This window comes from Glycine max, chromosome 18 (assembly GCF_000004515.6).
Source record: "Glycine max cultivar Williams 82 chromosome 18, Glycine_max_v4.0, whole genome shotgun sequence".
In the NCBI taxonomy this organism is placed as follows: Eukaryota; Viridiplantae; Streptophyta; class Magnoliopsida; order Fabales; family Fabaceae; genus Glycine; species Glycine max.
The window spans coordinates 980517-995844 of record NC_038254.2 but is presented as its reverse complement, the minus strand read 5'-3'; the positions used below and the strand labels follow the sequence as shown (position 1 = coordinate 995844).

Below are 15328 nucleotides of genomic sequence, written 5' to 3'. Positions count from 1 at the left end.
GAATGATAATATAAAATTATTTTATATTATCAGTACATGACAATTAAACTCTTAAACATATAGTATGCACATATGCATAAAAAATCATATATAAAAGTAGATCTTAAGAAAACCCTCATATCAAAATTTAAACTCAATTGTTAAATTACAAGATTGAATATCAAGATATCATTCATATTTGCTTTAATTGGGTTACATATGGTCACTATTAGGAGCAACACATTCTTACGCTTGAGAACTCTCCAATACATAAGGAAGGATGACAATAGAACATGGAAATGATGACAAAAATCAAAGATATGCTAGCGCCCAAATAGCATGATGATTCAGTCCGTGAATGCTATAGTTATGCAAGATTCGCAAAGAAAAGCAAACTAAAAGTCGTAAAGGGAAAGCAAATCTAAGAGAAATTACCAACAGATAAGAAGAATTTAAAAGAGTTGTCAAGGAAGAGATCATAATATGATGTTCACAATAATGAAATGGATATGGTGAATCATGAGGCTATGTTGAATTATGAGCACATGGAACAAGATTTTGCAAAACTAATGTTAGAAAGTCTCACATCGTCTGCCTCATTTCTTGGGATGCAACTTATATATCTGTTGGACAACTTCACTTAATGTCAATTAAACTATTTTTGTTAAATGAATAAAATGTGACCAAATCCAATCTAAGTGTGGCAAACACACTTCTTTCATATTCATTGGTGGAAGAGAAAGATATAAAGATATATGATAATAATCTCTCAAAATTTAAAGTGACAAAAATAGAAAGAAAAATACATATAAGTGATACATATGGTGAATTTTGTAAAAACAAAAGAAGAGATAAATAAAACACGAAAAAACACACTTAAGTTGTAAGGAGGGATCAAATCTAGGAGAAATTACTACTACATAAAAAATAAATAAAAAAGCTCATAAACCCACTCGAAAAAAACAATCAATACACTATTACCTTTTAAATAGAATGAAACGTGATCAAACCCAATCCAAGTGTGGAAAACACATTTCTTTCATATTCCTTGGTCTTGTTTAGGCTAGTGATCGATAAGCCCTATAAAGCGCTTTTCATGATGTCCGTGGATTAATTAAAAAATTAGCTAGTATACAACTTAAGCCTTTTTATATTTATCAATTTGAATTTCAAAATTTTAATTTTTGCACACCATATTGGATTAATTAATTCAAATAACTTATTCCTTAACTACAAAATATATTCTGTATTTTATTAATGATTTCTTGTATATATTATAAAATTCACTAACTTTTAAAAATACTCGCGTCAATTATTGCTTTTGGTTTTCATTCTATAATTGTCAGTGATTATGTTGTTGATTAGATTAGTCTTCGTGGTTACATTTAGGTGGCCATTCAGGATATTTTATTGGAAGTATTTATCAATCATGGTTGAAAAATTCGAACAGCTGACCCAACCAACCAAAGTCTTGCTAACTTTTTGATTAATTAGCACAGGGACAATGAATGGAGTCGCCCTTAAGTAATAGTATAATCTTCATGTGTTTAGGATAGTCTTCTTATCATTTTCTCTTCCATCTCACCTTTATTTTATTTTTCTATATCTTTTTTTTCATTATATTATTTATTGTATTTTTTTTCTTTTCCCCCCTTCTATTCTTGCATAAAAAACAATTAATACTTGATTATAAGGTGCACGACTTAAATAGTTTGTTTGTTTTCAACCACGATATCTATATGCAAATACTAATTATTTAGTGTCCTTAAAATATTAATTAAAAATTAAAAAAAATTATTATAAACATCATACGAGAATACAAAAATTATATTATTTAAAACTTTTTTTATATTCTCGTGTTCACAATAAATATATTTTTTTCTTTTATTTCCTTAACCAACAACATCATGATAACACTGATTAGCAAACTCTTTGCATTATCCTAAGAAGATAAACCATCTCTTATATTTATTTAGTAGTAGTTGCCTCGAAGAAATTAAGGTTCCTTTGGTTGCTATCTCGTCCCTTAATTAGCGTGTACGCTTGTGTCTCTTAACTCAACGATGACGAAACTGAAAGAGCTGATAGGGATAATGAAGGACAAAGCCTCGCAGGGCAAAGCCGCGATCCTCTCCAAGCGCGCCACTCTCTCTCTCCTCCGCGCCACCAGCCACGACTCCTACGCCCCTCCCACGTGCGACCACATCTCCATGCTCCTCTCCTCCGGCGACGGCTCACGCGCCACTTCCTCCGCCGCCGTCCACCTTCTCACCCACCGCCTCCAGACCACCCAGAGCTCCGCCGTGGCGCTGAAGTGCCTGATCGTGGTGCACCACGTGATCAAGCGCGGCAGCTTCATCATGAGGGACCAGCTTCCGTACAGCGGCGGCGGCAGGAACTACCTTAACCTCTCCAAATTCAGAGACAAGAGCAACCCCGTGTGCTGGGAACTCTCTTCTTGGGTACGATGGTACGCTAAACACGTGGAACAGCTTCTCTGGGCTTCCAGAATTGTCGGGTTCTTACCGACGGAAAAAGAGAGAGTTTCGGGTCTCACCAACGGGGAGTTATTGAGAGAGACGGAGGCTTTGTTAACGGTTCTTGAAGGGATTGGGAACATACCCGACGCTGCATCCATGGAAGAGAATAAATTAGTTTCTGAAATAGCGACTTTGGTGGAAGAAGATGGGGTTGCAACGTTGAGTGAGGTTTTTGTTAGAGTTAACGAGTTTAGAGAGAGATTGGCCATGGGGTGTCTCGGTTTTGGAGAAGTGGTGGAATTGGTTTACGTGTTGAATAGATTGGACAGGTGTAAAGAGATATTGGTGATGGTGGTGATCACGGAGAAGCAGAGATTGTGGGATTTAGTGAGAGAACTGAAGGTGAAGGTAGAGAAGATGGAGGTGTACAGGGAAGAAGGGAAAAGAACGCTGACAACACACAGGGCAACAAAGTCAGACAGGTTTGCTCTCACGTTTGTCAATTCCGTTGATTTGGGACGGTTTCCCTCTGCAAGGTTCTTGTGATATTTTGTAAGTATCTTACCACTGTTTTTAAAATATTGATTGAGGAAGTAAAAGAAAAAAAATATTTATTAGTAAATTATATGAAAGTGTAAATTTTTTTATAAATAATATAATTTTTTTCAATAAAAATATTTTTTTTAAATTCTTAATCAATATCCTTAGAATATATATTTATTAGCATTTACCATTTTGTAAATAAATATTAATCATAAATTTTTTGGTTAAATTGTTTATTTATTTGATGCCTGTGTATATCTTTCTTTTATCTTTTAATAATTAGTTCCTGTAAGTTGAAATTGTAAATTTTTGGTTCTCAGAAATGTATAAAAAGTTGGGTTTGTTTACTTTGTTCGTCCTATTGATAATATACCAGAGACAAAAAAAAATTACTGTATAAAACTACTATAAAAGTTTCCTGACAAATAAATAGTTACAAAAATTTGTATTGGGACTGCGCAGCAGTGATATAACTCTGATGGTAGGGAATAAGAATAGTTTTATTTTATTTATATCATTCTTACCTACTTTTGGATGGAATGTTTTATGAGGAGTATTTTATTTTTGTTGATCATATTATCCATCCATTTTATGCACTGTATAAAAAAGTAAATGGTGATTTTAAATTCTAATATACTTCTCAGAAAAACAAAAATAAACAAGGAAAGAAAACAAGTTTTTATGCAATGAATAGTGTAATAAAAAAAGGCAATTGAAAAGATTGTAAAGAAAAAATAGAGTTTAATTAAGGAGAATGAAAAGGTATACGGTATACCTTATTCGTGTATGTGCATCTTGTTTCTTGCGGGCTCATATGATGATCATGGTTGAAAATAGAAATTGTTTCTTTTTACCCATCATGAGATTGCATCTAGTTTGACTCATTCTAATGAATGATTTTGAATTTGGATTACTTTTCCCTTTTCCGTGCGTAAATATTACATCCTTAAATTATAAATTGCAAGTTTAAAGGCTAATGTTAATGTAAATTGTTTTACACCGACACGAAGGAAGATTTTACATGATTTCAGGACAAAAGGTGGAAAAGCTGGGATACATAAACTATATGTTTTAGTTTTTTTTTTTTTCTCTGGTCGTTTTTTAATATTCTGAATTAGCAACTTAACATGGTTCTGTATTTGTTGATCTAAAAAAGAATTATACAGTAAATAAATTTATTATGTAATTATGCATAACCATAGTTTGTGATTAAATGATAGAGTAACATTATTTTTAACTTTTAATGTAAGTCTATTTTCATATAAATTATTCATCTATATAAAAAATGTTTTTTTAGCTTTTTTAATTTGAATTTTACTATTATTTTTTATTATATGGTAATTGTGCAAAATATTTAAAAATTAAATAGACATAAATACACGTTTAAAAATATTATAATTAACAAAAAAAATAGATAAATAAAAATTTCTTCCAAAAAGTGAGAAAGTGATTATCATTGTACCAGTAAGAAACAGGATTAGTTTTCTTCAGAAGATTTAGTTTGACGGATTCTAAATTTTGTGGAATGGGTGAAAAAACTTGTGATTTTTTTTAACGATTTTATTATTACATATACCCTTTGACAATGTAGTTTAGGTGATCGAGCTTCGTCGATTTTTATTTATATCTTATTTAAATTCATTTTGTGGAGAGTTTTTAAAAAAAATTAAAGAATTTATTTATTGAAACAATTTTAAATTATAAGGATTAAATTAACTTCAAAGTGAAAAACGTAATTAGGACTAAATAACTAATGAACCTAATATTAATCCCAATCAGCTGCTTGCCAGTTGCAATTAATGTATCGAATGCAAATGATGGCGCATCCGAATTTAGCTTCACTTAATGTGACGTAAAGCATTCCTTCTTGTTTGGAAGCAAGTTTATTACAGTAATACTGAATCTACAAAGAATAAGTTCTGCTTTTATTCTGTTTTTAATGTGAAAATAATTATTAGAGCACTTGCTTTTAAAATGTGTTTCCTAACAAGCAAAAAGACCCTTCACGTTTCAGCATCAACAGTCATTTGTGGATTAATCTATTCATAAATGTGGCATCAGAACATGGGTTGGTTTCTGGTCCCCTTCGTCCCGCTACTGATAAATATTCTAATAACCTTATCAGGCAATATTATGCCAAAAACAAAGTAACAAGGGGCTTGCAAAAAAACCTAATCAAACAGATTTTGAATTGGTTTAAATGGTTTGATTTTTAAAATCAGTTCAAAACTGAGTTGATTTTAAAGAAATAATTTGAAACCAAAATGGTTCAGGGATTGAACCGTTTTGAATTGTTTTTAAACCAATTTTAAGAATTGAATTCATTTTGAACTAGTTTATAAATTATTATTTTTTTTTTCTCTTAAAAAATCATTCCAGCTTTAGAAAAAAAAATTAAGTTATTAAGTGAATCGAACCGATTTTTAAATCAGTTTAATCACGCTAAACTTATTTGAAAGATCAATTCAATTTTATTTAACTTAATCAATTTGATTAAAAAACCAGATCAATACAATTCGGAAACAGTTTGGTAATTTAAACCAATAGTTCATGCACACACTTTTATTATAAGTATAGTATAAGCTATAATAGAATACTAATTTTAGAGGGTCCATGCACTGAAAACTTATAACTTTTCCATTATATAACTGATGTTACCAATCAAAAGGCCTTAGAAGTTGGCAATAAAAGTTTAAATATTGCCCGAAATAATTACATAGAGTATTTAACATGTCTATTTTTAAATTTGTTGGGATCTTCGAACGTGGGTGGACATGAGATATGGTGAAGGTGATTTAATTTTAACACAGTAGCACAACGATGAAAATATCTCTAAGGAAGGTCACCTACAAGGATTTTAACACTCATCAGTGAGAATAAGAAGTATAAAAATGAAAAGCATACGTATAATTGATGAGAGGTAAGAAACCCTTATTCACCGAATAAAAAAAAAGAAAGAGGCAAGACGCTCTTATATATATATAGCGGTGAAATTAGCGGTAAAAAACGTTAGGCCATTACGATTTAAATTAATCTTAAATAAATATAAAAATTGAAAAATATTTTTAGAAATTCAGTTTCAAACTTTTGGAAATAAAAAAATAAAAAATTTAATCAGCGAATACTTTTTTTAGAGTTTCTTTCATTATAAAGAACAATATCTTATGTAGGTACGTGATTGGCCCAAGTGTTGAACCAATTCAATCTTTTTATTATTATTGTAAGGTGTTTATGTGTTTGCGAATTTTTACCCTCATTTGTTTCGTTTTTGTGTGGTTTTTTGTTCAGTTGATTTTTTTTTATTTTTCTTACAAAAATACTTCTGCAGTTATTTTTTAATAAGAAAACGAAGGTTCACAAGCCACGAAACAAAGCCTCCACTTTTGCTTATACTCCCCTTAATTTTTTAATATCCCCAAACTACCCTTTTTCCTCCTACTACCAGAATGACCCAACAGCACACACCAAAACGCCTTTCTCCTTCCCTAAAGCTTAGCCCAAGTTGAACTTTCGGATATGAACAAAAGTTTCTTCATGGAGTTTGAATAAAATTTGTGAGGCCCAAATAAGCACTTAATATAGAAATTCATACAATAACACTTTCCTCAACATACTCACACTTTATATATATATACACACACACAATCACTTGAACCAAAAAAATTGCATCTATGTAAATTTAAAATAAGATATAAAATGTTTTAACTGAACTATTCATACCTCTTTAAATAAAAGAAAAAAATAGCATCTAATTCTAATCAAGTAAATCAGTTGTGTGAGCGTGTGTTTCATTGTTCATATGAAACCGTGTTGGAGATATGGTTAATAAAAAGAAGTCACGCTAAGAAAAACAGTACTCTAAAGAATTTAATAAGAAAAAATGTATTTAAAATGCTAAAAAATGCGTGCTAGCATCATCATATGTATTTTGAAAAAAAAAGTAATATCAAGAGAATGGAAATGGCATCTTCACCCTGCCATTCTTTTAAATATATATTACATGAAATACAAGCATTCCATGTCTCATGTATTTTTTATAAAACAAAAAATAAAATGAAATAGGAAGAGAGAGTAAAAATTAAATAGACAATTAGAAGTGATGTAACAAAGCATAGCAGTTTTTACAGGTAATTTGAAAACGGTTAAAGGGTATAATGGTCCAATAGTAGTGGAGAATAAAAAAATTTCTTTTAAATGGAAGACAAAAGAAAGTTAATAAAAAAATATCGCCTTTACTTAATGATGACGATGTTTTGAAAAAAAAGTATTCCTTTTAACTGTTATTATAAAGTTCATTTAACTAATTTATTAAAACTAAAAAATTGATTAATTTAGTTATGAATATTAAACTATCATTAGTTAGTATTTTTTTTCTTCTAAAATTAATCCTTTGAACAAAATATACAAATATTTATGAGTTGTGGTTTTTTTTATCATTTTAGAACTAACTTTAATTGAGAGTATTTTTTTTAAAAAAATAATGCAAAAAAATTTTAAAGTCAACTTTATAATAAGAATCAAATCATACTTTTAATTTATATTTTATAATAAAGATCGAAAGGAATACAGGGTAATGAAATGTTGGACTAACCTCTTCACTCCATTCTTTTAAATATATACTATGAGAAAAAAGAGGCATTCTGTCGGTGTTCATTTTTTATAAAATAGAAAAATGAAATAGGAAGAAAGGGGAAAAGAGAAGCAGCTAGAGTAGAAATTAAATAAAAAAATAGAAAAAAAATGTAACAAGATAGTGCTTAATTTTAATAGGTGTTTTGAAAATGGTTGAAGGATATACTTCAAAGGAAAAAAGAAATTACTAAAAAAAAGTTTGTCTTTATATAATAATGATGGTGTTATATATATAATTGACTTTGACTTGAATGGCATGGATCACTATCAAAGCCCACATGTTGAAATTTCTTGGCCAGTTTGGGTTTGAAATAGACGCCCACTTCTCCCAGACCCAGTCTCCTTATTCCTTAGATGATGTTTCCTAGTCTCTTCCCACTTTAATTTTCTGCTAAACACATTACATCCACAATCAACAGTTATGGTCCATGACCATAAAAGCATTACTAACTTTATGGGTTTTGTTAATCAATATCCTAAAATATTACTTTAAAAAACAAAAATATATTTATTATAATAATTATAAAAAAATGTTATGAATAATATAAGTTTACATATTTCAATAAATTATTTTTTATTTTTAATTTTGTAATTAATGTCCTAAAGACACTATTAGTTAGCATTCACTTGACTTTATTAAAAACAACAAAGAAATAAATTAATTTAAAATTTTATCGTACTCTTTAAGTAATAGCAATAACCTAACAACATAATTATGAGCAAAATCTGTGGATATTATCCCTGTAACTCCAGTTCACGGCAAATGTTTCAATAATATACTACTGCACTATTTGTTGCTTCCCTTGATCATGGAGCATAGCATCGATTGGTACTAACCCCAATCATTCAAATCATAATTGGTTGGGTTTTGACCAAGTTGTGCCAGTCTTGATGGGAAGACCCTTCACTTGCAAGTTGGAATCTTTATACTTTTTTTCTCATACAATTGGGGAAATAATTATGCCATTTGAGAAAGGATAAGGAATAACGATACCAAACGCCGGAGCTGGAATCATCGAGTCTTTCGTCCCTAAGATGAGTATTCTGTATTCATTAAACAAATAAAAGTAATTAGCATAACTGGCAAACATTGGATTACATAAGTGTTCGCGTTTTATCGTAGAATTCGAAACACAGGCTTTTGTGTTATCTTTTTTTGGTTACAAATCTTTTGTGTTATCTAATCTAATTCTTAATAATGATATTTTTTTAAAGTAATAATGATAATAATTAGAATGAGTGTAATTGTAGTCTTGTTAAATAAATTTGTAGTGCTAGCGCAATAGTACAAACTTTTCAATAGCATTATTTTTAGCCAAAACAAATTGATATAAATAGTCAAAGATGTAAACTCTCCCTAGTAAAGTAGCTGCAATTAATACAATTACTTGCTGTCCAACGATCCTATGAGTTGGATTTCTACTACTTTTCTCAATATGCGAATGATACCCTTCCCGATAACTTTAGTCGTATCATTTTTTTCCTACCGTTTAATTCACGAAAAAAGATTACATATTTTTCATATTTTTTCATGCTGGTTTTCCTTAGTTTGACATATTAGTCATCGCAAATCATAAGAACCTCTTTCCCTTTTTATTTGGATATTTATTGGTGTAATTATGATTTTTTTTTATACTTAAAACTCATAACACTGCGAATGAGATATGTTTTTTGGTCACAAATGGATCGGTATTCATATCAAAGGGTATTTTACTATGTCAAATGATCTCTAGAATTGAAAGGTCGTCTGTTTGTTGTTTCTTGTCGAGAATTTGGATGTATAAGTATCTAGTTGATCGAAGGGGAGACTACCTACAAAAGACACTGCAACGCTCAAGTGAGGGTTGAACTCGAAGCTATTAATAATATATAATGAGTAGGTGAAAAATGAATCAATCCTCTTACTTGAGAAATTTGTTTATTTTTATACTAATCTTGCTAGACCTAGGGTCTGTGGACCTATCAATCACATCATGATCACCAATTACGTAATACTCATTATAATCATGCTTATGTATCCTTAACCGAGTGATTACTCTTGAGCAAATTTAGTGGTGATAATCGTGGTCGAATGATGCTTGTTACTCATGTATACTAAAAATCGAGACGTATTATTCGATATACTTAAATATATGAATGAAGAATATGTTTGATTTAAGTGTGTCAAATGTTGATTCGAATTTTACCCTTATATAGATAGTTTGACATTTCACTTTACTTATCATGACTAATTATTGATAGATTAATGTAACTTATTATTAGTATTTAGTTATATATCATTATTATCATGTATTTTTATTTTTTTAGGAAAAGTAAGTGTAAAACGGTCAAGTCACTAGTAGTAGAGTGGTAGGGCGCTCCTCGTTGAATCCGTTAGCAGAAGTAGGACCTGTCGCACATTATTGCAGTTTTACTAATTAGAATAATGAATAATTATTAAAAAATTAAATATTTCTTATTAAAATCACAATAAATAAATAATTTTTTAATATTTTTATTTTTTAATTATAAACTTTGAATGCAAAATTATTTATAATAATTGAAAAAAATTGTTATTTTTCTAATGATTTTACTATCTATTTTCAAATAGTAAAAAACAGTTATACATTAATAATATAAAATTATTTTATATTATCATTTAATTATAAATTATTATATATAATATATTTATTAATTTTTGTAATATTTATTTAGAATTCACCAACGCTAAATTTTAAATAATTACATAATCATTAAATTCATGATAAAATAATTAAAAAATATTATTTTTAAAGATATTACAATAAAAAATATATGAAAAAATAGACTATACGCTGACATTCAATTATAATTCACAATCCACCGTTTGTAAGGTAAATGATAAATTTGGAGACTATAATAGTAATTTATTTATAAATCATATCATTTGTATTATCAAACATATTTATATTAACAAAAGAAAACATATGTATATTACCAAATATAATATTAAAAATACTATTTCTTTTTTTAATATTTTAATCACTGTCCTTAAGATGACCGTTTAGCATCGGAATGAAACGGAAACAAAGCATAAAGTTGGCGACAACGTCGTGGTAGGGCCCCTCAACACATTAACCCAGTTGGTATGGGCCCCACCTCAAACCCACTGTTATGGTGCGCGTCGCCGTAGCCAATCTTTCCCCACCAAACCTCAACATCGTGCCAGCGATACTCACTCGAATCCAACCCCCAGTTGTCCCCTAGTAACCAACGACGTCGTCTTGGATTCTACGCGCTCCCAATCACAACAAGGCATGGCCGACACGTGGCAACGTTAGAAAAATCCCAAAGAGAGAACAACTCACCAACGATGTAACCCACACCAGCCAGGACTTGGTTTTTACTACGAGCTCTATAAGCGATGACTACAAAATATATTGTAAAAAATAATAAACCGAAATTATCATATTATCATGATAATTAATACACTTTTTGAAACTTAAAATAAAAATATTTCACTTAAAAAATATAAAAAAAATTAGATTATTCATGATTTTTTTAAAACTTTTGTATGATTTACAGAATAAATGATTTTTCATTTTGTGTAACCATTGCTAACCAGACGCTGTATATATTAGAGGGGTTATTCTGCGTGACTAAGTAATCATAAGATATCTTCAAAAGAAACGAAAGGAATGCGCGTGTAGAAGAGGTGTTTTACTAGTATCATTAATGAGTTTTAGGTTGGCTAATGGCTATATATATATAAATACACATTTGGAAGAAGCGGTGATTGATTGGAATTAAACAGAAACAAAAAGTGGCATTGAGAAGAACAGAACATCATCAACACAAACACAACAAAAACACCCAAAGAGGAATACCACAACGGAACTTCCTCGTTTTGGCCTTTACCCTCTTTTTTCTCTCCTTGCTTTTACCCTTAAACAACGGAGCGAGTGTTTTTCCTCTATCGATCTGGTTTCGTTGGATTTGGATTGAACTCTGATAATGTGGTGTGCGATGGGAGATTCCGGTGGCCATTACTGTCCTAAGAAGACCGATGATTTATGCGGCGACGTTTGTGGCCAGGTAATTATCATATCTCAATATACAAGGAAAAAAAAAATCCATTTTTTTAATGTCTGCGTGATTTTTGTGAGAGGATTTTCCCCCTTTGATTAATCTTCGTGGCTTTGATTTGCCCTTTTGATAAAATGATAAAATGATTAATCTTGTCTTTGGTTTTGTGGGGGTTAAAATGATAAAATGAAAATAGTGGCTGGTCGTGGCCATTCTGTACACTAGTTGACCCTTTTTTCTGTGCGTTTTAATGAGTGCGTGATTTTTGTGATCTAAATTTGGCTTTCTGAGAAAGCATGGATTTTGAAACCTATTTTTAGCAAATATGCGGGACTATTTCATAGGGATTTAATTTATGGCACATGCACATGCTTATGCAGACTCTCAATTGTTTCTTCTTCATTTTCTTTTATGTCTGAGGGAGAGAGGGGTTTGATTGCGCAGTCATAATAGGCTTGGAATGGCAGCACAATTGACAGTTTGCATTTGGGGATTTTTTTTTTTTTTGCATGTGTCTGATCTGTTCATGATGCAGCTTTTTAGGCTATGATGATTATTTATTAGAATTGCCCCTTTGTGCTATGTTCAATGATTATTGAAATAAAATCATCAATAGAGAAGAAAAAATTGGCATTTGGATTATGGTTTGATTTATTTACAGGGTAGAATGAAGTTGAATTATCAAGTTATAAAGTTGTTTTACTTTCTTGATGAATATTGACTCAGATGTTTGCTCTTTAATGATACAGGAGTCAAGTCAAGTATTGGGCATGTCAAGAGTGCGCTGCATTTTACGCGGCTTGGATGTAAAAACCTGTATTTTTCTTTTTGCTGTTGTGCCAATGTGCATCTTTGGAATATACTTGCATGGACAGAAAATCTCCTACTTCCTGCGGCCGCTATGGGAGAAACCACCCAAGCCTTTCCATGTCATTCCACATTACTACAACGAAAATGTGTCAATGGGGAATCTCTGCAGACTTCATGGGTGGGGAGTCCGTGAGTTCCCAAGACGTGTGTATGATGCTGTGTTGTTCAGTAATGAATTGGAAATACTTAACTTGCGCTGGAGAGAATTGTATCCTTACATAACTCAGTTTGTTCTCCTCGAGTCAAATTCCACATTTACTGGTAGGCCAAAACCTTTTGTTTTCAAAGGCAATCGGGAGCAGTTCAAATTCGTGGAGTCTCGGTTAACTTACGGAACTATTGGTGGGAGGTTCAAGAAAGGAGAAAACCCGTTTGTTGAGGAGGCATATCAGCGGGTGGCATTGGATCAACTCCTTAAGATAGCTGGTATTACTGATGATGACTTGTTGATTATGTCTGATGTTGACGAGATTCCGAGTGCTCACACTATTAACCTCTTGAGGTGGTGTGATGATGTGCCTTCAGTCCTTCATCTTCAGCTGAAGAACTATCTATACTCCTTTGAGTTTCTCTTGGATGATAACAGCTGGAGAGCTTCTGTTCACAGATATCAGAGTGGTAAGACAAGGTATGCTCATTACCGCCAGTCTGATGACTTATTGGCGGATGCTGGTTGGCATTGCAGCTTTTGCTTCCGCTATATCAGCGATTTCGTCTTTAAGATGAAAGCCTACAGTCATAATGACAGAGTCAGATTCTCTCATTATTTAAATCCCAAAAGAATTCAAGATGTAATCTGCAAAGGGGCTGATTTATTTGACATGCTACCAGAGGAGTACACCTTCAAGGAAATCATTGGTAAAATGGGGCCGATACCCCATTCCTATTCTGCAGTTCATCTTCCTGCTTATCTACTGGAAAATGCTGAGAAGTATAAATTTCTGTTGCCTGGAAATTGCTTGAGAGAGTCCAGATGATCCAACAGTTTTATTGTGCTCATGATGGTTTTAACTGGGGTTTTGATGACTCTGTTGTCACTCCTACTGGTATTTCACTGTCCAGTAAGATATTCTTTTCAGAATTTCGTTCATTTAGGACAAATTCTTTGATCTTGGGGACAATTCTGTACATAATTTAGACTGGGACATCTTCCAAGGAGAGCAGCATCTATTTCTGTTGAGCTTTTAGAGTACAATTTTGCGGTCATGAGGTTGTGCTTATTTTGGATTAGTGTGGCTGATCCCCAGATACATTAGAGTAGTTTAAACTTAAAAAGTTCCCAACCCAACCTTTTCTCGTTCGGGAAGTTTTGTGTTGCATATAAATTTATTTTCTTTCTGCTCGACTTTGATATTGAAGATGTCTCTCATCTGATTGCCTGCATTATATTTTCAACGCTTAAATATGTTTTATTTATTTATTGTAAATATGATTAAATTTTGGTTGTTGATTTTGATACTTTATTTTAAAATAGTCTGTCACTACCAAGTGTGTGTTTGTGTTTGGAAAACAGTTAGAATTCAACTTCAATGGACTTTTAGATGAAACTTACAACACAGTTGCTTTGAAGTTTTTGCATTAAAACACGTAATTTTTCCGTTCAATGTAGTTTCAACGCTAATCTAAATACATCCTAAGTGAAGACATGACTATAACTTGATTCTAGATTCATCATGTTGACAACCATAAGTAACATGCAGAGGATGCAGGACTCATATATGTTTTGTGAGAAATAAGAATTCAGAGTTTTTGATTTAATAAATGTTTGAGGGTCTTCTAATGGTAAATCAAATACACACTTAATGATTAGTCTTCTAAGATCTCTCAAATAAATCATTAGGTGTCTAAAATTGATTATCAATTAATCACATTATTAATTGATTTAAGACTTTAAATATCATCTAATTGATGATATTTTTTTGAAAAAATAAAATGTCATAATTGATAGTAACCCACAAGTATAAACTTAGTCCAAGAATATCAAATTAGGTCTGGTACTTGGACTATTGACACTTTGTCCATCAAATTGTGGCTATCGTGAATAAGAGAAAGATTAACTTTGTGTCTTCGTGAAATTAAATGTATTGAAAAAAAAAGAAGCTAAAGAGTTCGCACTGCAAAATTTAAACTTTGATACAAGGAAAAGTTACATGAAAGAATAAAGTGAATATTATTGTGGACAATGATGACAAGGAGAATGTGGTGGATGTAAAAACGATTAAGAACATAATTGTTTCTTTATAAGTAATATACACGGGAGGCTGTCAATACCATGAGTGTTTATGTACACAAAGTAGGATGAGAAACACTTTTGAAGAAAAGTTTTGGGAAATTTGGAGTGATTGGTTCAAAGCTTTGCACAAGAATAAAATATTCTCATAGGTGAAGATCTAAATGAATATATTGGGAATGAGACAAGGTACTTTACAAAAGCTCAACGGTTTTGGAGATCTAAATTAAGAAGGATCATTTATTTTTAATTTCTCAATTAGATTTCTTAATGACATGATTTTAAGATAATAAACGCTTGTCTTAAATAGTAAGATGAACATCTTATAAGAATGAATTTAATTTCAATTTGAAATTGATTTTTTCTTTGGTAAAGAGTTTTAATAAAAGAGTTTTTGCAAAGTAATTTTAAGAGAGACTTTGTAAATAACATAAATCTTAATATTTATATTCATTTTTAAAAGTTATAAAAGATAATCTAATTCAATTGGTTGAGTTGAATAGGATGCGTGAATGTTACAAACCTTTTTACTGAGGATAAAAAATTACAA

General features: G+C 31.0%; 2 protein-coding genes across 2 annotated transcripts; both read left to right on the top strand.

The window, feature by feature from the left end:
- Nucleotides 1-1895: 1895 nt before the first annotated feature.
- On the top strand, nucleotides 1896-4139 carry LOC100808393 (putative clathrin assembly protein At4g40080). Its single transcript, XM_003552759.4, has one exon. The coding sequence runs from the start codon at nucleotides 2043-2045 to the stop codon at nucleotides 3003-3005; it is 963 nt and encodes a 320-aa protein (XP_003552807.1). The 5' UTR covers nucleotides 1896-2042; the 3' UTR covers nucleotides 3006-4139.
- A 7119-nt stretch (nucleotides 4140-11258) lies between these two features.
- Nucleotides 11259-13890, top strand: LOC100816069 (uncharacterized). Its single transcript, XM_003551954.5, has 2 exons — nucleotides 11259-11687; nucleotides 12428-13890. The coding sequence occupies exons 1-2, from the start codon at nucleotides 11607-11609 to the stop codon at nucleotides 13523-13525; spliced, it is 1179 nt and encodes a 392-aa protein (XP_003552002.1). The 5' UTR covers nucleotides 11259-11606; the 3' UTR covers nucleotides 13526-13890.
- The last annotated feature ends 1438 nt before the right edge of the window (nucleotides 13891-15328 follow it).